Source organism: Sciurus carolinensis, chromosome 10, assembly GCF_902686445.1.
Source record: "Sciurus carolinensis chromosome 10, mSciCar1.2, whole genome shotgun sequence".
Taxonomy (NCBI): domain Eukaryota; kingdom Metazoa; phylum Chordata; class Mammalia; order Rodentia; family Sciuridae; genus Sciurus; species Sciurus carolinensis.
Genome location: NC_062222.1, coordinates 46530797 through 46553840, shown reverse-complemented (window position 1 = coordinate 46553840; position 23044 = coordinate 46530797). Strand labels below are relative to the sequence as shown.

At 36.8% G+C, this 23044-nt stretch overlaps 1 protein-coding gene across 2 annotated transcripts in view; it reads left to right on the top strand.

The window, feature by feature from the left end:
• Positions 1–23044, top strand: part of Egf (epidermal growth factor) — an 84512-nt gene that overhangs the window by 26182 nt on the left and 35286 nt on the right. For both annotated transcript variants that reach the window (XM_047567300.1, XM_047567299.1), the window contains exons 6-11: positions 9826–9951; positions 11181–11303; positions 16761–16883; positions 17811–17936; positions 19000–19136; positions 22188–22336. In XM_047567300.1, the coding sequence (XP_047423256.1) occupies positions 9826–9951; positions 11181–11303; positions 16761–16883; positions 17811–17936; positions 19000–19136; positions 22188–22336 (784 nt within the window). The remainder of the gene's footprint in view (positions 1–9825; positions 9952–11180; positions 11304–16760; positions 16884–17810; positions 17937–18999; positions 19137–22187; positions 22337–23044) is intronic.

The following is a 23044-nucleotide window of genomic DNA, read 5'->3' as shown; positions in this document are numbered from 1 at the left end:
TACGTGCCTACATTTACCACCCAGTAAATCCATTCAGGTGGATTAGCACACCGATTCTGAATTCTGTCATAACCCAATTATTTCACCTTTAAACTTTCTTGCATTGTCTTACACTTGAGTTTTTGTGGCCTCACATTTAAACAATAACATACTCCAAATGCAAAGAACTTTTGACTTGCTACTTTGGTCATGATTAAATAGGTTTAAATTGTTTCAGTGCTTTAGAAAGCAGGAATTCTTTAACCTGGGATTTAAAGTCTGTGAATTTCTTGATTTTATGCATTAGATGAAATATGTCATTGTTCCCCCTAGGGAGATGGTATAAGGACTTTCATCAGGTTACCCTTCAAATATAAAAACATATCTCCTGGATATCCAGCCTACAATGGCAGCTGCTCTAGAAAGGCAGACAATAGTACTGGGGCTTACAAGATATTTACTTGTGAAGCTACTGCTAATAAGGAGGTTACTGAGAAAAGTCCTGTAATCTTTTTTTTTTTTTTTTTTTAGTTTTTACTATAAAAGACAAGTACTTGCACAAATAAGAGTTTTGGTAAACTTATTTCTCTTTGTAAAAGGCCTAAAGTATTGTTTATCAAAGCATGTTCTACAAAACTCTAGTTCTGTGGGATTTATTGGGGTTATTAGGAAGGAAACATCTTTGAAGATCAAATGATTTAGAGATGCTGAGTTCAATAAGTTGTTTACACAGGTTGCTTTTTCTCAAGTGGGATTTCTCTGACTCATTCATATGGTTAAGTGCAGTGTTACTTCCCAAGGCCAATTCGGGCTGTGGCACTTTCCTGTTTTACTTTCTATGCAGCAGTCCAAGTGACTCTTCAATCTATTATTTCTAGACCAGACCTCTTTTTTGAACTCTAGACTAAATTTAAAAATAAAACAAAACAAAAACAGATTCTGACGCATAGTGAGTGTTAAACTGCAAAGATCTGCAGCAAAGATACAGGGAAAACTGATTTAAAACATTGGAGGTTTATTCATAATATATGAAAAGGGGCAGCCCCACGAAGACTGTCCAACCAAGGTAAACGTGCAGTTTACCAAAGCGTAGTCCCAGAACTTCTCAAGGATGACTGATTTGTCCTTGGTTTGTAGATGTGACTTGGCTAATTTACCAGAAGTTTCATGCTGCTGATAGATGAACCCCAAGTCAAAGTGGCGGAGCTAGTTTTGCCACCATGCTGTTTTGTGGATCATCTGACCATCTCCTGAAGAGTTGTCCTGCTTTTTTTTCTTATTTATACCTGCTTGCTGTCTACACCCTCCAAGTTCAGGATCCTGCAGTGGGTACATCAAATGCACGAGTTTAAGTTAGGCTCTGATACTTATCTACTTTCTGGACGTTTGTACTTGGATTTCTTGCAAATGCCTTAAACTCAAAAGAAATAACGGACTTACCATTTTTCCTTTCCCCCTTCCTAGTTCTTCTCCCTGCAGTGTCCCAAGATCAGTAAGAAGCATCCTTATTCACCCATCTCCCACAGCAGAAATCCAGGAGTTGCCCATTCCTCCTTCCTTCTGACCCCTATCCCATGAAATCAATCCCCAAATTCTACCAATTATTCCTCAATAACCTAGCCACTGTGCCTCTCTCTACAGTTCTCCCTCTCCACGAGTTTTCTGATATCCTGCTTCCATTTTCTATGCTGCAGAGCATACGCCATAAAAAATGAGAACCTAATCATGTTCTTCTTTGGTTAAAACCCTATGACAGCTCCCAATTGTCAATAACTCAAGTGCAGTCTCTTCAGTTGGCTCATGAAACCCTCTGCTTATTCTCAATTTCATCTCACACCACTGCTTGTGTTACATTCTCTACAGCAACCAGCCTCAAAGATTTGATCACCTCCCCTGGAGAGGCCCTCCTCTCTCCTCTCTCCTCTCCTCTCTCCTCCAGACCTGCAACACTCTCCCTCTCTTCGTTGGCTCTCTTCTCATCTTCTAAGAAACACTCCTGACATGACTTCCTTGAGGAACACCTTCCCCCACCCACTGCTTGCCCAAGTTGGCTGGTGCACTCTGAGTTCTCAGAGAATGTATTCTTGGAAAACATATTCTTGGACAATTTCCCTTATCCCATGGCACTTAGTGTGCTTTGCCATAATTGTTTTTCTCCCTAAACTTCCTTAGTCCTTCATGGACAGGGAATATACCTCTCCATCAAACTCCCAATGCCTAGGGGTCTTTAAAAAACAAGAGCTGTAAAACATCCTTTGGCACTCTTATCCCTAAATTATAAGGAACCAGTTTTACAATTATGTAATATCTAAGAATATTGCACTCCTAAGAGAAATAGACATAATTACTGAGTTTCTACAGAATTTTCCATTCTTGGTATGGTCTCATCTGAGCTTCAGAACAATGTTTTGAATTTGGTGCGATTACCACCATTTTCTAGTTTAAAAAATCTGAAGTTCAGAGATGTCATTGAAGCTGGACACTGGGAATTTTGATTCAAAGGTAGAAATAAAAATGAGTCACAGGAGTATGAATATATAGGCAAAGTCTTTATTGGGGTCTCCACTTGGGAAAGGAGACACGGCTCCAACAAGAAAGCATCAGGATGGTTCCCTGGAACAAAAGAAAGAAGCTAGTTTTATTGACTGCTTGCAGGGGTGGGCTAGGGTTTAGGAATGTTAATGACTTTAGGTATACTTCCACTTGTGAGGCTACTTAAGCATCGGTGCCTAGTGGTATGGATAAGTTAAGAGAGAGCACCCTGACTCTAATGATGTCCCTGATACTGTCTGAGGGTGGATAAATGAGGCACACTAGCTATCTGAGGAACCATGAGTTAAGGTGGGATCTCTTAGTGACTGGCAGCCTGTAAGCCTAGGCCTAGGAGAGCAGTTTGCTCTTTGTCCTCTTACCTCATCACAGTAGCTCATTCAAGGTCACATGCTGCCTCACAACTGTACTCACTATAGCAATCATTTCATAGCTTAGATTTGCCTTGTTTGGGGAAAACCTGTAATTTGGCATATTGTTGTCCACCTGTGGCCTCCTGTTGGTTAAATATTTCAGTTTGCACAGACTTTAGAGCCAAAACCTTATTTCTTTCTTGTTTTTCTGTTAATTTCAGAAATTCAAATCTCTCTCCCTCTCTCTCTCTCTCTCTCTCTCTCTCTCTCTCTCTCTCTGTCTCTCTCTCTCTCTCTCCCTCTCTCTCTCTTCCTCTCTCTCTCCCGCTCTCTCTCTCCCATCCCTCCCTCCCTACACCCTCCCCAGCCACTCAAAACTACAGAATTGATCTCACATTTTGTGGGCATGATTACACTTGTTAGGCATGATTAAACTTAGCCAGCCCTTCTGATTTCTCCAACACCTAGACTTTTACATGACTCTCAAGTCAGTGTGGGAACTACTTTGTATAGATGGCAAAATTTCAAGCTCATCTTCTAGAGATTTTGTAATTTGTTTACCATTCACAGATATTATTTTGTAGAAGGTCCAATTTATTTTTCTTTCTGGATTCTTTAAATGTAGATTTCAGTTTTAAGATTATAAGGGAGTTTCAAAAGTATATTCTTTGGGAACTAGGCATCTATTGTCAACACCGTGTAAAAGACTTGAAGTCATTTCATGCAAAAAATATTGTTGAATGTCTTTAATTCTGTGAGTTCACAAAGGATGATTGCTTCCATCTGGAAACATACCTGCTTCTGGAAGATGTGTAGCTAAAACCACCCAGGTGTGACTCTGATTCATTCCGATTCATACTCCTGGAGTCTACTGTGAAACATGGGTTATTTACAAACTCCTGGAAATTAATCATTGAAGAAAGATGGGTGTTTTTAAATAACCAGTTTAAATACACGAAGCTGTTATTTTTTAAAATAGGAATCTTTGTAATATACAGATTGCATTATTTTCCTCACATCATGTATAATTACTGACATTTTCTTTAGTGACTAGAGTTACATTTCCAAGGATACATGCCACCAGGGCAAGTTCAGCACTGGTTTGGGCAAAGCTGGGTTGACAACACAGGTTCACCCTGACACCAAATGGCTGTTGCTTGAAATGCCTTTTAAATGCTTGGAGTTGCTTTCTATCATTTTGATGTCTCCTTCCTTGCTGTCAGCTCTCACATCATGCTGATCCACACATGCCTGTCTGTAGGGCTTCAGTTTAGTTTCTAATTAGAGGCTTTTTCTTATTTGTTTAAGAAATCAGATCCTTGGTCCCGTTAATTTTTCCCCTTTCTGAATTTTGCAGATTAAATCTCCATGGTGGTATCATTTGATATGTTTCTCTACCTTCTGTATTTCCCACAAACTGATAGTTTAGTTCTGGAAGCCTTATCAGAGTCAGAATTTCTGCAAGGATGCTTTTTGAACTTAAGCTTCCTATTGTACCACCATAGGAGGCATATAGGGGCTGGTTCTCATTTTTTTTATGATGTTCAAGATTAATCAGCAGTTCATGGTGGCCAGCCTGGCCCATCAACTACAAAATTTTCCATCAGCCTTTTTCATAATGGCTTTAGAAGCTAAGTATGAAATGGCCTGGAGCCATTTTTTCTAATTCTATCATTGCCTTATGCATTTATTATCTGAAATTCTTATATAAAGAAGAAACTTTCCACATCAAATATATAATTCCCCTGAGGAGGAACTTTTACAGGAAAGGAAAATTCAAAGCTTGGTCCCATCCCTTAATTCACCCATTTTCAGAATAAAAGGTTAGTTTGCCAATCCTCCAAAGGTGACCTTTTTTCATAAGCATCTTTATAAACTCATGAATTTAAACAAGTAGTGGGCGTGTTTCTATTCATTGTTGTTATTGTCCTCCTGTTAGTCAAATTATACCATCTTTCTCTAGGAGGAGCCTGATCTTAGTCTTCTAGTCTGTGTGGGAGAGGTGAACAATAGGTTCCGCTCATGAATCCTAGTCATTGACACTGGTGTCTGGAAAGCAAGGTCGAGGCTGGACTGAGTCTCTGGGCAAGAGAGCCCATGGAATCCTGTAGCCATCGCACCACCCCGCAGTCAGGTGGGGTGGGCTGGGCACAATGGGAGTGCAGGCTCACACACCTGTGTTTTCCACCTTCATGCCTTTATGCTACGAGCTGGTTGAACTTGTCAGAAATGGGTATACAGTACCAAGAGACTGAGTGGGCCTGAGGGGTGCCTCTAAGAATAAAAAGTATTTACCTTTTAACTTCCTAGAGGTTATTGGTTTGTTTATTTTCAGATTCTTAAAAGGGTTCAGATAAGTAAAAATACCATTAAATTCTGGGTAGGTTTTTTTTTCCAACTGTAATTACGAATTCCAGTAGCATAGAATTGCCACTCTTGTATTTTCCTCCTTGTATATCTCTTTTTTTAAAAAAAAATTTTTTTTAGTTGTTGATGGACCTTTATTTTTATTTATTTATATACAGTGCAAAGGATTGAACCCAGTGCCTTACACATGCTAGGCAAGTGCTCTACTGCTGAGCCACAACCCCAGGCTCCCTTGTGTATCTCTTAACAGGGAAGAAAATACCTCTATATTGTATACTTCGGGAAGTTTTTTGAGGAAGTTGAGGTTGTCATTCATTGAGAACTCACTGATGAGAAAGACAATAAACAAATGAAACAAAAATATAATCATAGGTTTTTACAGAAATTCCACAAAACCCAGTTATATTTTATGTATGTATACACACATGAATATATACTTACACACACATGTATATACATAAACTCCATACATATGTGGTAAAGAGGCGGAGCCTGCAATCAGAAGGCTTGGGGTTGAGTCCCAGTTCTACCCCTTATTACCTATGTGCTCCTTAACAAGGCACTATTTCCAAATCCATAAAATGGAAAACAATATATGTTCAGCATAGCTGGAGGACTTGTTCTGAAAATTAAATGTGAAAATATAGATGTTTTATAAAGTGTTATTCAAAATTTTATTGTTACGTGCTAAATATTGGGGATGCTAAATATTGAGTTACAAGAATGATTAGTGAGTGTTTGAATGGAAGAGACTAGAACAGTTTTGTAACATGGTGAGTCTTACACAGAATTTGAGGCATGTGATTCTATGTGATGGGATGGAAGAAGCAGGCTCAGGAATCCCATGTGCACTACTTCAGAACTGGACCAGGGTAAAATCTGTAACTTACTGGGCTGCAGGAAAGCTCAGGAGTGCCTGCGTGTTTGTCAGGCAGTGATTGAAGGTATAGTTGGTATGGACATTAAACTCCACGATTAGGGACTTTAATTGATCTCAAAGGTAATTAAGCCCTTCTGCTGGACTCTGAGAAAGGGTGTTATCTGAGGTCAGCAGCAACATTCTGAGTGCTAGCTTTGGCCTATTTTGAAGCTAAAGAACAACAGAAGATTAAGAAGATTAAACTGAAATATAACACTCAATCCTCTGTGTTTGGTCATTTCCTAAAATGACCTTTTAAAGTATTTAGTGTCTGAATTCAGGTCACATCATCAACACAACCATGCAGGGGAGAATAATGATTAATAAGTATCATTCAAACCATCAGCAGCATGGTAGAGTGGGCAGAGTTTTAAGCTGGCATAATCTGCTCATCTGTTTGAGTTGACTGGAAATCTAGGGGGAAAAAATTGAATAAGTGAGGGAGCAGGTGACATGATCACAGGACTTTGTGCATGTATTCCAGATGTTTGCTATGTACCTATATTGTGAAAGGCACCATGCTAGATGTTACTGAGACTATAGATGTGAGTAGAGTACATACATGCCTTACCTGTTAATAGAAAAAGAATACATACACCTAATCGTGATGGTGATGATGGTGATGATGATGATCAGAACATACATGGACCTGGTGTGAGAGATAGTAGAAAGGTACAGAAACTAAAAAAAAAGGGGTCTAGAAGATTCTCTCGGTCATTTTCTATACCCTAGACATTGATCATTTTGTTCATTAGTTTGATCCCTTTTACCATTTGTAAGTAGTAATTAAGGTTTGAGAATCTTAAGAGGTGTAAATTTAGAGAAATTCACCACAAACATTTAATTGTTTTGAACCACAGCACTTAAAACAAAAGGAGAGAGAAAGAGAGAGAGAGAGATAGAGAAAGAGGGAGGGAGATCTAATTCAACACTTTCATGGATTAGGAAACAGGTCAAGGAGATAAAGCAATTGGCTATAAAAGACAGAACAAGACAAAACTTGATTTTCCTGAAAATTTTTCCTATAACCATTTATTGTGCCAGGGTTGGAAAGATTTTTATAAGGTACAATTACAGGAATGATAATCTGTCAATTTTTTGTTATATTAAGAAAGTGTAGTGTTTTGATTATTAAAAGACTAATACAGACTTCTGTGGAGTTTTGTTGGTTCACTTGTAAAGTTAAAAAAAAATCAAAGTTAAAAATATTACTTCTTTAAAAAAATGTAAAGAAGATGTATTTTTGTCTTCAATAAATTTACAAGTTTCTGATTTGTGTCATTCACTTAAAATTTGAGCCATTTTATTTTTATTTTTAATTTTGCTCAATTAAAATTTTATAACTCAAGTGTACATGCAGAAACATGAAAAATGTAACTATACCTGCATAATTGGCATAAAAAACATAGTTAAGGAAAAATTTTTTTTCCAAAATGCTATTTAATGTAGAGCTTAACAGATCTAGTAGGAAATACTGCAGTTGTATTGAGAGTTGGCAAGATTAATTTTGCATTTATTTCTGTCAAGAAAATGGAAAAAAAAAGTTAAAAATAACTAAGGAAAGAACACAGACTCACTAAATGCAGTTACTTGTAACTAGGCTCAAGGTGGAATGTCTCAACAGAACATTAGACCATTGTTTCTCAGTCATGAAGACTCCCAGCATCAGACATATTCCAGAATCTATAAAAATGCAGATTCTTGAGGCTCTCCTTTTATACCAAATCAGAATTCCTACAGGGGAACATGTTCTCTGGCTGATGATGTATACTTGGGATATTCTCAATGAGATGAAAATATGTTTCTATTGAATCCTGCAGCTATTGTTCAAGAAAGTGTTTAGTGGTAAAATTTATTAGAGGCCACTGACTTGACAGAGCTCCTGAATGAGGCTTCAGCAGACCTAACCATAATGGGGTCATTCATACTAAAGTTCCAGATTCTCAAACCAAAACCAAGTTGCTTATCTGACCTTCTGAGAAATCAGGAGAGAGGTGATGGACAAATCCCCAAACCAGTCAGTTATCCCCAGCATGATAAGGAAGTCCACCCTGTTTTAACCTTTACCAGGAAGGAACCTGAAATAACCTGATGTTAACCAATCCACTTTTTGTATTAGGCCTGTTCCTTGTTTTTGCTCAAACTTCCTTATAAAAACAGACCATTCTGTCATGTCAAGTGTAGCACCTCTCTCTTTTTAGATGAAATACTGTTTGGTTCATGAATTGAAAATAAAAAGCCAATTATATGTCATTTAACCAAATCTGCAGAAATTTTATCTTGTCACGGCGACTTGAAATAGAAGGAAATAGATCAAGTCAGGTGGAGGGACATCTCTAGAAGTAGAGAAAAAGAGATCAGAGAACAAATGCACTTGGAGAAGGGCTCCAGCTCTGACTGCTTTGCTCAGGCGCTCTGCTGGTTTGTTTCCTGTGTTTTTCACAATAGTGCTGGGGTTCAGCAGCCCCTGGCTGAGGCCAGTGCTCTTCTCAATATACACAGGCTCTAGCAGATCTTAGCCATGCCAGACTTCAGGCTCCAGGCCCCAGTGCTCTTCCTTGGCTTTTACCTTCTGCCAGACCACTGTTCCATGTCTACCTGCATTCTGGACATCTGTCCTCATACTTGCTTATCTGTACTTCCCATAGCATTTTTCAAAGATCCTGTCATTCAAATCCACAAAACAAAACAGAACAAACAAACAAAAAACAAGAAGCAAAAGAGGCAAAAATCTTGTAAATCTCTTGAAACAGGATATACATGTTACTAGGTTAGCCCTTGACTTTGGCTCTGAAAAACAAAGGTACTAAGCTGGTCATGTACCAAGTTGGTTCAATATAGTTAACCCAACCATAGATAACTATAGCTATAACCTAAGCACCCAAACATAACCTAACTCAACCCAATTGTAGTTAATTCAACCCAAACACCCATTTCATTGAACAAATTACAATTTATTTGGCATAGTTCATAGTATATGGGTTGTGGTGGCAATAAACTCAAATTTGGGGAAAAGACATGGCAATAGTATATATTGTCTGAAAGACGTTTTTAAAGTAATAATCATAAAAAGTGAAATATCATCTATGTCTGACATAAATGTTACACTCAGGAAAAGATTTTCTTTTTTTTTAATTTATTTTTATTGTAAACAAATTGGATACAAATTGTTTCTCTGTTTATGCATGGGGTAAAGACATACCATTTGTGTAATCATACATTTACATAGGGTAGTGTTGTTTGAGTCATTGTTATTTTTTCCCTCCCCCCCCACCCCTCCCACCCGGAAAAGATTTTCTTAAGTTTGAAGCTTTTTTATTTCTTGAACATGTATTTCATTCTCAGAATTTTGTTTACGTGTTTTTTGTTAGAATGAAAAAGCGGATAAACTGTACTATTAGCAACCTAAGGAATGACATCTCCAGCTAGTTAGGACGCACTGTCCCGAAAGTTACTGTAAAACAATTAGAGAAATAAGGATTTCAGAACGCTGGTGAATCCAGGCTAGTGCTAGAGCAGCGCCACCAGGGCAAAAGGCGACACCCCTGCTGACGACAGCAGGAAGAGGAGACCGCTTAAGAACTGTGCAGGGATCGAGCATTGTCCTCTGTCAAAACACACCCCCACTGGTTCCTAATAAACCATCTTCTGTTCCAGAACAGAAACTTTGCAAACTGAGGAAAGCTAACTGCAGCAGCAGCGCATGCGGGTCTGACTCCAAGTCCCGCTTGTGCGCATGTGCGGAGGGTTACGCGCTCAGCCGAGACCGGAAGTCCTGCGAAGGTAAAGCGCGCGCCGCCGAGGCTGGGGGAGCGGCGGATGCGGGGAATTGTCTTCAGGGACGCTGAGAGCCTTACCGGGAAACTGACTTCAAGCCTTACCCCAGAAGAGCACTTTTATTTATTTTTTCTTCTGTTTTAAAAGTCTTTATAGTCTCACTAAATTGCCCAGGCTGGTTTCAAACCTGCCGTCTTCCTGCCTCAACCTCCCAAGTAGCTGGGATTAAGGGCGTGCACCCCTGTGCCTGATTTCAGGCCTGAGTTTCAAAAACATTAACGTTCATAAAAAAAAAAAAAAAAAAAAAGTCTTTATAATACTTCGAGTTCTTTTTATTAACAATATTTTGTGTTCCTACATCAATACAGAGGCCGCTCAGGGTTTTTATTTTAAAAAGGGGGGCGGTGGGATTCCCTGAGCGACTATTCATCTCTTTGCGTTTGACTTTGTGCAAAATTTCAGGATAGACACTTTGTAAGAGAGTTATTCCATAGCTACCATCAGAGTCTCAAGAGTATATGTGACTCACATCCTATTCCTTGAAGAGCTATTCTGGAACAATGGGAACTGTCGCTCAGGCTGGTTCTCTAAGCCGCCTCCCGTTTCAAGATTCCAGGCCCAACTTAATGAACCCTGGAGACATACTGCAGTCTTCTCCTGGAAGGGGCAGTGGTATAGTGATGAAAAGAACCCAATGACTGTAACACACATTAGGTGTCATTAGTTGGGGGTAAATCTAGCACCTAGTTATAGTCCCCTACTTACATGGCACCAATGGGGAAAAGTTTGACGTGGAAACAGTGAGCTGAAAGGCTGGCGCTTTAGTTGGAGCAAAGCTGCTAGGGAGTGTGCCAACTTTTAGGGGAGGGGTTCCACTCAGTCTTGAAAAAGGTAAAGAGCAGAACAGGAATTGTCCAAACTGGTTAAGAACTTCCAAGAGTTTCTAACTTAAATGGCATGCTATATCCTTGCAAGATATATATTGCTATATTTTTTTCAAGAGATAATTCTAGTCTGAAAAATCTGTGAAAGTATTGTATAAACTATAACTCAATAGAAATGCCTTTCATGATCATTGAACTGACTTCTTTTTCCCTTTCTGAGACTTGGAAAAACTGCCTTCCCATGGTCAGTTACAGCATATTCCACCCTACTTTGTGCTAACTAATTATAAACTTCACAGTTTATTTTCAGAAATAACCATTTGATTGTGATTTGCTTTTGACATTGTGCAGATGTCAATGAATGTTCCTTTTGGAATCATGGCTGTACCCTTGGGTGTAAGAACATCCCTGGATCCTATTACTGCACATGCCCTGCAGGATTTGTTCTGCTTTCTGATGGAAAACGATGCCATCGTAAGTCACAGCAACAATTATTTATTGCATTATTTTTCTTTGTTTTCAATAATGTTTTTGAGTGAACTATGATCTGGGTTGGTAGTCTTCAGTTAGTAGTGTGCATCAGAATTATCTTGGAGTTTTATTTTGTTTTGCTTTTTAAAACATGGATAACTAGATTTGACTATAGACATTTTAAATAGAAACCCCCAGGGTTGGGATACACATGCACACACACACACACACACACACACACATTTTGGCTTTGTTTCTTTATCTGTGCTACTTTATATTTCATTTTATACCTCTAAAAGGTAGGCAAGTAAAAAACTTAGTCAACATATATTACTATTATATCTAAAAAGTTAACTGTAGTTCCCTATTATTAATATTCAGTCATTTTTAAGTATAACCACAATACCATTATCATGTCTTAAAAATTAATGATTCCTTAATAACATCAAATACCTAGTCAGTTTTTACATTTCTCCCCCAAAAGTTTTGTATTAGTTTAGTCATTCACTTGATTCATCTCTTTATTCTATGGATTTTCCTTTTTCCCCTTGCAGGTATTTGTTGACTTAACTGACTTTTTTTTTGCCTGTAAAATTTCTCATTTTTTGGATTTTGCTATTCACACCTCTGTAATTTCCCTATTTTTTCTGTAAACTTATAGTTAAATCTACAGGTTTGATCAGATTCAGCTTTGGCATTTTTTTTTTGTTGTTTTTGTACTTGCACTAAGAGACACTCAGTCTTCTTAAAAGACTGAGTGTTTTCTGATATGCAGATGCTAACACAATAAGTGTGTGTGGGTTGGGGGGATAGAAATTCACTAGATGAGACAAAGGGAAGTGAAGGGAAGGGAGGGGGATAGGAAGAGGAAAACCAGTAGAATGAATTGGACATAACTTTCCTATGTTCTTATATATGAATACACAACTAGTGTAACTCCATGTCATATAAATGAAGTGGGGCAGAAGAGGTTGTACACCTGAGAAATTCTTAGGAAGCAGGTTTATTGACTGCAGAGTTCAGAGGTGGCTTATGCCTAACAATTCTTCCTCTGAACAATGAGTATAGAAATTCTTTGAACTTTATACCCAGTGGGGCGGGGGTTGGCTATGAGATTCATATGACAAGCAAGTTTTGTTCCACCCTGTAGACAGATAGGGATTTCACAAGTTTTTTTTTAATACAAACCTGGCATTTATTTAAAAAAAAAAAAGGAAGCTACAAATCACAATGCTCTCTGCAGATTTTTGCTCATAACTGATGTCTTGTGCAAAAACCTCTCTGATAAGAAGAGGAACTTATATGCCACAAATATATTGGGGGTTTCTGCTTAATTATGGTAAGTGTCTTCTGGATGGGGGTCTCTGGCCTACTTCAGTATACAACCACAAAAATGGGAAATTATACTTCATTTGTGTATAATATGTAAAAATACATTTTATTGTCATATATTACTAAAAAGAACAAATAAAAAAATTTTAAAAAGAGACACATTCCTTTTTGTCATGCTCAGATTGGTCACTGTGTTCATTTATTCATCTATTACTGAGTTCCTCAGGAGTCTTTAAACAATCATTTCCCAGATTCATTGTTTCATCAAAAGTTTCAGATGGTAATATTCTACTTTCATTATTTCTTTTAAATTCTTAATTGAACTGCCTCTATGAAGAGAATTTTCTCTCATCGCTTACCTAAGATAAAATTCTGACAGTAGAGTCGAGATAAATAATGGATTTTTTTCTTTATTTACCTGTATTTAGAGTGTTGTTTTCTTGACACTTTGTAAAAGTGACCATTATTTTTTCTTATTAAAAATTATTATGAACTCAGATTTTAAACTTATTATAGTTGTTACCCTTACTGATGAGCAAATTATTTCCTCTTTGCTAGTGGAAGCCTCTTTAAACAGTTCCTGACCCAAATAATCTTTGTTACTTCCCTTGTTATCAAAATAGTAAGACATGTTTTCCAGGCTCAAATATACATATATGTCATATTCTAGTCCTAGAATCAGCAATTTCTTAAGGAGCATTACTTCCTTTTAATGAGAAATTATGTATTTAGAGAACATAATCTGCACCTGAGTAAGTCACTGTTTCTAGGTCTTTGGGAGCATCAGTGCTGGGAATACACATATTAAAAAGAAAAAGACAAGGATGCCCTCTTTTACCACTTCTATTCAACCTCATTCTTGAAACTCTAGCCAGAGCAATAAGACAGGAGAAAGAAATTAAAGGGATATGAATAGGAAAAGAAGAACTCAAACTAACACTATTTGCCAATGATATGATTCTATATTTAGAAGATCAAAAAAAATTCACCAGAAAACTTCTAGAACTAATAAATGAATTCTGCAAAGCAGCAGGATACAAAATCAACACCCATAAATCAAATATATTTCTATACATCAGTGATGAATCTACTGAAAGAGAAAATAGGAAAACTAACCCATTCACAATAACCTCAAAAAAAAAATGGGACTCAATCTAACAAAAGAGGTGAAAAACCTCTACAATTAAAACTACATAGCACTAAAGAAAGAAATTGAAGAAGACCTTAGAAGGTGGAAAGACCTCCCATGCTCCTGGATAGGCAAGATTAATATGGTCAAAATGGCCATACTACCAAAAACTCTATACATATAATGCAATTCCTATTGAAATCCCAATGACATTCTTCATAAAACTAGAAAAAGCTTTCATGAAATTCATTTGGAAAAATAAGAGGCCTAGAATAACCAAGGCAATTCTTAGCAAGAAGAGTGAAATAGGAGGCATCATAATACCAGACCTTAAACTGTACTACAGAGCCACAGTAACAAAAATGGCATGGTATTGGCACAGAAACAGAAACATAGAACAACAGTACAGAATAGAAGACACAGGAAAAAACCCACATAATACAGTTATCTCATACCAGACAAAGGCACCAAAAACATTCACTGGAGAAAAGATAGTATATTCAGGTGGCTGGGGAGATAGCTCAGTCGGTAGAGTGCTTGCCTTGTAAGCACAAGGCCCTGGGTTCAATCCCCAGCACCCCCCCCAAAAAAAAAAAAAAAAAAGATAGTATATTCAACCAATAGTGCTGGGAAAATTGGAAATCTGCATGTAACAAAATGACATTAAACCTCTATCTCTCAGCCTGCACAAAACTCAAAGTGAATGAAAGACTTAGGCATTAAAACAGAGACCCTGCACCTAACAGAAGAAAAGGTAGAACCCAAATCTTCACCATGTCAGCCTAGGATCTGATTTCCTTAACAAGACTCCTAAAGAGCAAGAAGTAATACCAAGAATCAATAAATGGGGTGGATTCAAACTTAAAAGCTTCTTCACAGCAAAGGAAACAATCAATAATATAAAGAGAGCCTACAGAATGGGGTGAAAAGTCTTTACCACAGGCACCTCAGATAGAGCATTAATCTCCAGGATATATAAAGAACTCAAAAAACACCAAATAACCAAGTCAATAAATGAGTTAAGGAACTGAACAGACCCTTCACAGAGGAAGAAATACAATCAACCAACAAATATATGAAAAAGTGTTCAACATCTCTAGCAATTAGAGAAATGCAAATCAAAACTAAGATTTTTATCTCACTCCAGTCAGAATGACAATTATCAAGAATACAAGCAACAATAAATGTTGACGAGAATGTGGAGAAAAAGGTACACTCATACATTGCTGGTGGGAATGCAAATTGGTGCAACCACTATGGAAAGCAGGTATGGAAAGTCCTCAGAAAACTTGGAATGGAACCACAGTTTGACCCAGATATCCACTGGTTTATACCCAAAGGACTTAAAATCAGTATATTACAGTGACACAGACACATCAATGTTTATAGCAGCTCAACTCACAATAGCTAAAATATGTAACCAACCTAGGTGCCCTTCAAGAGATGAATGGGTAAAGAAATGTGGTATATATACAGAATGGAATATTACTCAACCTCAAAAAAGAATGAAATTATGACATTTGCTGGTAAGTAGATGGAGCTGGAGAATATCATACTAAGCCAAATAAGCCAAGCCCAAAAAATAAAATGCTGAATTCTGATATGTGGACACTGTTACAATAAGGGTGGTGGGGGTGGGGGGATGTGAGGAGGTACCTAGGGAGTTACTTTAGATTAGGTAGAGAGGAGTGAAGGGAAGGGAGGGGGTGTGGGGGTAGAAAGGACATTATTACCCTTTGTACATATATGACTAAATGATGATTCTACATCATGTACAACCAGAAAAATTAGAAATTATACTCCATTTGTGTATGATGTAGTACATTTTATAGTCATGTATAACTAATTAAAACAAAATTTAAAAGGAATAAAAAAGAAAAAAAAGAAAAAAATGTGTTCTAAACGTATATGGATGTTCCCAGTGCAAATTTAAGATTACATATTCACCTTCCTTATGATAGATTTCTTATTGAATCTACTAGTATGGCTAAGTACAAATGAGAGTTTAAACTCATTTTTATTATCTACTCCTGCTTCAAAGATGGTAGAGGTCAATCTAGATATCATCTATGCTTATGAAAGCAGGCACATTGAAATGGATGAATGATAATGAATTTTTTGGAAATTACCTTGCATCTTTGTGCTTGTCTATGAAATCTGCCCCTCTCCTAATATCACATGGTTTACCCATTGGTAAATATACTAAAGTACAGGATGTAAATGCCTCATAGGCCCACTGTATACCAAGCATGGCAAATATAATCTCACTTGATTCTCAAAACTTCTAGAAGTTTAATGTTACAAATACAGTTTCCTCTTTGACTTACTTGGAATTTATTTTGATGTTTGGTATAGGGTAGAGAGTTAACTTTCTCCCATGAATCATCATTCAGTTATTTCTATACCATTATTGGATGATCTTTCACATGCTCACTAATTTTAAAATAGCATCCAACACAGTACACTCTTATACATACTTTAATCTTTTCTAATCTGAGCTTCCTATCCCATTGTATTATCTTCTATTTCTGCACCCATTCCCCACTATTTTAATGATTGCACATTATCATGCATTTATGATAATTTATCATACATTTTAATATTTGTTAAGAGCCTCTCATTTCTCTTCCTACACCTAACCACACTCACAAAATGTCCTCTTTTTTTTTTCTTTTAAATACATGAAATTTGTTTTCCAGATGAACTTAAGAATCACTTCCTCAGGTTCCAAAACTCTTAGAATTTTGATGATTAAAAATCTTTAAAAATCTTATTTGAGATAACAGAAATTCAGAGGAAACTAGAGATATTTTCCAAAATCAGAACTCTTTCAGATTTGAATTTTTTCTTTATATCTCCATTACCATGGCATTTCATAAATGTTTGTTCTTTCTTTAACTTCTTTTTTTCAGGAGAGCACTTTTAGTTAGCAACAGATTGTAATAACCTTTCTCAACTCTGATTTAACACTAATTTTAACTTTGTTCTTCATTAATTAGCATTGGTTTTCTGTCCAAGCAATGCATCTAAATGCAGTCATGGATGTGTTCTGACATCAGATGGTCCCCTGTGTTTCTGTCCTGAAGGCTCAGTGCTTGAGACAGATGGAAAAACATGTAGTGGTGAGTTTATTGTCTTTCATTGGTTTGAAAATAAACATTTTCTAAGTGACACCTAAAAATTGATCTTATTGCCAAAGGAGAGTAGATTTTCCAATATTATACACTGAAAGATATTTGTAACTGATTAACATATAGATTTAAATTTCTTTTAAAAAAGATGCTTTGTGTAGTGGTTTTGATAAGGGCCTTTGAAGTTAGTCCTTAAATAGCGTTACCAGTTACTGCAGTGTGTTTTGGAGTAGTTACTTGACCTTTTTTAGTCTTTGCTTTCTCATTGGTAGCAGTACTGACACCTGCCTTCTAGACTGAATGAGATTACAGCGGCAGAGTGCTCTTAGCCTGTTGATTTTATCTAATAAGTAACTTCTCTACTTTTGTGTTTATAGTTGAAGTCTGGATATAACCCAAGATTAGCAGGGAAGTCACATATAGCTTTATGATTTTTTAAATAAAAAAAATAGAAGAGAATGCTTATTTTATGGGATGAAGTGTTGCCCAATTTTAGAATTAAAAGTAAAGCCAATTAAGATCTTTAAAAACCTAGAAAATGAAAAAGAAGTCAAGAGACTGAAAGGAAGTCAAGAGAGGAAAAAATGCATTACTCATCAGCAAGAGTTAGATCAGCCTCCACACCTGCTAAAAATTATTGTGTTCTGCAGTCAGCTGTCAGCCTGCTTGTTCTTGAACTCAGTGGTGCAACAAAGGATGAGGGCCATTGGAATGTGAGGGATTAACATTCAAGATGTTGAGTTTAGTGAAGGCTGGTATTTATGATGTTCTGAAAAATAAACTTGATTGTAGCAGTCTGAATGATTGTGGAGGTGGTTTTCAAAATCAACATATAGTTGGTACATCCCAATACTTCTATGGGAATTGTTATATGTTGAATGACATGACATCATTACAAAGCAACCATTTTTTTTGTAGGCTGTTCGTCACCTGATAATGGTGGATGTAGCCAGCTCTGCATTCCTCTCAGCCCAGTATCCTGGGAATGTGGTTGCTTTCCTGGGTATGATCTACAGCCAGACCAAAAAAGCTGTGCAGCTTCAGGTTAGTGCTGGGGTTGTCTGGAAATGTGTTCCTGCAAAAGATAACATGAAAATACTTCATTTGGAAAGATGTGAAGTTGAATTGCTTTGGGTTTCTTAATAGAAGGTCTGATTTTTTTTAATTTTTGGAAATGGAAAATGAATCTTATGAGTATGAATAATTAAGTAATTATAACATTAAAAAAATCATGTTTTTGAAGAGTATTTCTGATTTGACTGGCATCCAGCAAAAATGATTTACAAATGTCATATATGGTATTTTTAGTAGATAAAAAAGTTATAACCAGAATAGTCTTAAAATACTTTATAGTTAAGAGGTATTCAATAAATATTTTTTGATTGATTACATTCTCTAGGGAATGTAATAATTATAATACTTTGACAAATTCTGTTCTTTTCATGTCAAAATTTAATATAAAATTTAATATCAAATTGTATGCTTCTACTATTTTTTCATCTTCTGATATTCATCTCTTGTGTCCTTCAACAGCTTGGAAATCTTAGATTTATGCCAAATGGATTTCATCTCTCCTGAAGGTTAATTATGCTGAGAATCTGAATAACATAATGATGATTCTATATAGCTTGCCTTAGACTACCATACTCTTAACTTTTCAAGGCCTCAGTAATATAGTATAATCGGAGTACTGAGAATAATCAGGGAGTCTTATTATAAACTCAATTACACCTCCCTTTCAGAAGAGCCTAGGCCAGGGAAGGTTATTTATTACAACATGAATTCAATATGTGTGAATCAAGGAGATTACAGCCCTAAGATTTATATCATTTAATTATGCTTTTGGTAATTTAGTGTGGCTTTCTTAAAAGTAATTTGCATTTTTAAAGTGACACCTAGAGAAAAAGAATCCAGTGATGAAATTCTGGCAATGTGTTACCTCATGGAACAGAATGTCTTTTTGCCTGTCTTTGCCTATATCACACTGGTGGGAAATTAAGAAAACTAGCACTGTAGAAATTAGAGGGTACAATGAAAGGGAAGAGTCAGAGTACCTTTTGTGTTCCAAGGCATGCTTTAAAAAGAGACACTGAAAATTGGTTAACAGGACCACAACCATTTTTGCTGTTTGCCAATTCTCAAGATATTCGACATATGCACTTTGATGGAACAGATTATGGAACCCTGCTCAGCAAGCAGATGGGGGCAGTTTTGGCACTAGATCATGACCCTGTGGAAAATAAGGTATGGTTTTGTTGCCTGAACAGATGTGAGTGTGCTATAAAGACAAAACAGAGGATTTTATCCTAACAGATGACCTGGGCTACTTGAAAGTCTTCTGCTAAACTCAGAATGATTAGACCTAGAATGAGTTACACATAGACGGTGGAGCATCATTTGAGAAATTTTAAGACTTTCCTGCTATCATATCCCTGCACAGGGTCCTTGCTGGAATTTAGTGATTTTATTGGGGATGATTGTGCAATGTTAATCAGGTTTGTTTCCTCTTTTGGAGATGAGGATGGGAGACTAGCACAAGTTCATGCAGAAGGAGCTCCATAAATAGGTTTTTTATTACTTGCTAGTAGTGGGAAGAATAGATGGTTAAGGTTGGGCCATACAAAGTATGGGTTAGTAATTTGCATTTAATATATATCATTGAGAGAGGGGATTAAATGACCTTTGAACTGTGAAAATCGGGAAGCAGTTTTATGACTGTTGTGGGAATGGCAGTCTAACTTGCAACATTATTTACATAATAAACTGTTTTACATAAAGTTTTTTAAAATGTAACTTGGAATTTTTATATTATCAAGACTGATCAGTTCCTCTTTTATTTCTTAGTTGTGTTTGTGCTCGGTCAATGTGCTTGAAAGGATGTTACAGTGTCTTTTGGACATTAATCGTCCATAATGATAAATTACATAGTTATTAATCTCCTTCCAAAGTTATTTAGTTATTAAAAGATGGCACATTAACTTATAGAATTTTAAACTCTGTACTTTTGTTTCTTCTTGATTTGAAGCCATATGGTAAGTGACTGAAAGAGACAGTGAAGCAAATTGATTCTAGATTTAATAGGTATGGATTGATAGCCAAATATAACTATTTTTCCAAATAAATTTTGCATAATTAAATACTAGCAAATAATTCTTTCCCCTGAACTGAATCCATAGGGCTCCATAGAATGGTAACATTGAATAGAAAAAAATTATTAATAGAAAAAAATCAATTAAAAATTCATTTACTACCAAAATTGTTTTTTCCTACACAGTCAACATTTTTATAACTAGCTAAATAAGAAATGAACTTTAAGTCAGGTGGTTGCTTTTTACTTCTCTGATTAAAATTCTTATTTTCTTGCTACTCAAACTCTGGTGTTTGGCCCACTAGCATCAACATCACCTGAAAGTACAACTACGAGACTGGTAGTCTTCACTCCTGGTCCATTGAATCAGAATCTGCATTTTAACAAGATTTCCAGGTGATTCATATGCAAATTTGAGTTTGAGAAGTACAGTCCTAGTAGAGAGTTTTTCATGAGAAGTATCCATATTTGTCTTCATAAAATATAACTCATTAAGTTGTAGCCCATTCACAAAATGGCAACTCATTAAATAATAACCCATTATTATTTGTGAATATTTCATCAATTATAGGTTTAGGTAAACATATATGCTCACAGTTAAAATTCTACAAATTCCATTAAATTGTCAACTGACTCGTAGCTTTTTTTTTTTTTTTTTTTTGGGTACTGGGAATTGAACCCAGGGGCACTTAACCACTGAGCCACATCCTTGGCCCCTTTTTGTATTTCTTTAGAGACAGGATCTCGATGAATAGCTTAGGGCCTTGCTAAGTTGCTGAAGCTGGCTTTGAACTCACAATCCTCCTTCCTCAACCTCCTGAGCTGCTGGAATTACAGGCATGTGTGGCCGCACCCAGCTAGCATTTTTTTTTTTTTTTATTGTAAACAAACGGGATATATGTTGTTTCTCTATTTGTACATGGAGACAAGGCATACCATTTGTGTAATCATAAATCTACATAGGGTAATGTTGTTTGATTCATTCTGTTATTTTTTTCCCTTTCCCCCCCACCCCTCTTTTCCCTCTATACAGTCCTTTCTTCCTCCATTCTTACCATCCTCCTTAACCCTAACCCTAAACCTAACCCCAACCCAAACGCTAACCCCTCCCACCCCCATTATATGTCCTCATCCACTTATCAGCGAGATCATTCGTCCTTTAGTTTTTTGAGATTGGCTTATCTCTCTTAGCATGATATTCTCCAGTTTCATCCATTTGCCTGCAAATGCCATAATTTTATCATTCTTATGGCATGGAGATTCCTCAGAAAGCTTGGAATGGAAACACCATTTGACCCAGCTATCCCCACTCCTTGGCCTATACCCAAAGGACTTAAAATCAGCATACCACAGAGATACTGCCACATCAATGTTCATTGCTGCTTAATTCACCATAGCCAGATTGTGGAACCAACCTAGATGTCCTTCAATTGATGAATGGATAAAGAAACTGTGGCATATATATACAATGGAATATTACTCCAGCTAGCATTTTTAATACTCTGTTGAAATTCTTATGTTTTACAGCCTGCATACTAGATTGAAAAAGAACTTTGAGTCTGTAAAATTGGATAAGACAGATACATTAAAATGAAATTATATAAGATTAGAGATGAAAGGAACCTCAGGAAATATCTAACTTCCTCATTTTTGTAGTCTGAAAAACTGAGGTTAAGTGACTTGACCAAAGCAGTCCAGCAAATAAATTAGGAAACCGAGATAGGAGCCCATGTCTCTTGAGTTGCCCTGAAGTACAGTGCTGTGGACTGAACAATAGAAGTTACAGCTTGGCTAGTAGTCCTCAATAAATTGCAAATCATTGCTCCCTTTCAGACTGTAGAAGCTACTGGTGTTCCAGTGCAAGGCTATGCCATTGAGCAATGATCAAATGATCAAATATTAATAACTAAACAGTAGAACTATATGCCAGGCACAAGGATTTATGTATACATATCATGTAACCTAACAAGGCTGATATTATTATCCCTATTCTACCAATAAGAAAACTAAGACTCTGAGACACTAAGTAACTTGCTTTTGGTTATACATGTCTGGAAGCAGCATAATTGGGGTTTAGTTGCTGATGTATCTAATTGTTAATCTTAACAATTATAATCAGTGACCTGAAGACTTACTCATCCTTTTTGTATATGTTCCATGTTCATTTTTTAAAGACTAATCAGAAACACCTGTATTCTCTTTTGTAGATATATTATGCCCATACAGCTCTGAAATGGATAGAGAGAGTTAATGTGGATGGTTCCCAGAGGGAAAGGCTTATTGAGGAAGGAATAGATGTGCCAGAAGGTCTTGCCGTGGACTGGATTGGCCGTAGATTCTACTGGACAGACAGAGGGTATGTTTCCTGCTTCACTTTGAAGCCACAGGGGATGGAAACAATAAAACAGATAATACCACTTGCTTTATCCTTCATTTTGAACACAGAAACATATTGCTGGGTGCTTGGCATCCAACCAGTGGAGGAAACACTCTATTGTGTCTACTTCCCTGCCCCTCCCCACCATCAAGCAAGACACTCCTCCCTTCAAGATTGAATCTGTATCCATGGGAGGATTTCAAAGACCAAGAAAGCAGCAATCAGTGCTTTTGCAGTGCTTTTTGTGTGTGAGAAACCCAAGGCCTGTCTGAACACAGTTAGAAAGCATTCTATGAGTAACTGCTGTGATTGAGGTGCTCTCTTAGGTAACGTGGGAGAGTACAAAGAAGAATGGGGTGTGCTTGGTCTTTGCAGTCAGCTTTTAGTTTATTTGGGGAGGTAAGTCATATTTCCCCAGCAAAACATAAATCAAATACTGGATTAAATATCAGTGCAAAAAATGTCAAGGCCATGCATAAATTATTGCCTAGTGAAGGGTGTATACTCCCAAGGGATTGCTGGGAGGGGTTTCAGAAATCAGCTAGTCCAAGTGCCTTCATTATACAGGTGAAGAATGTAAAGCTCAGAAAGTCTGAATTATTCCAAGGTACCCAGCATTCAAGTGACAAATATGGATTAGAATTTACTTGCTGGCTCCTGTAGAGTCACTATGAAGTGGGGCTTTAT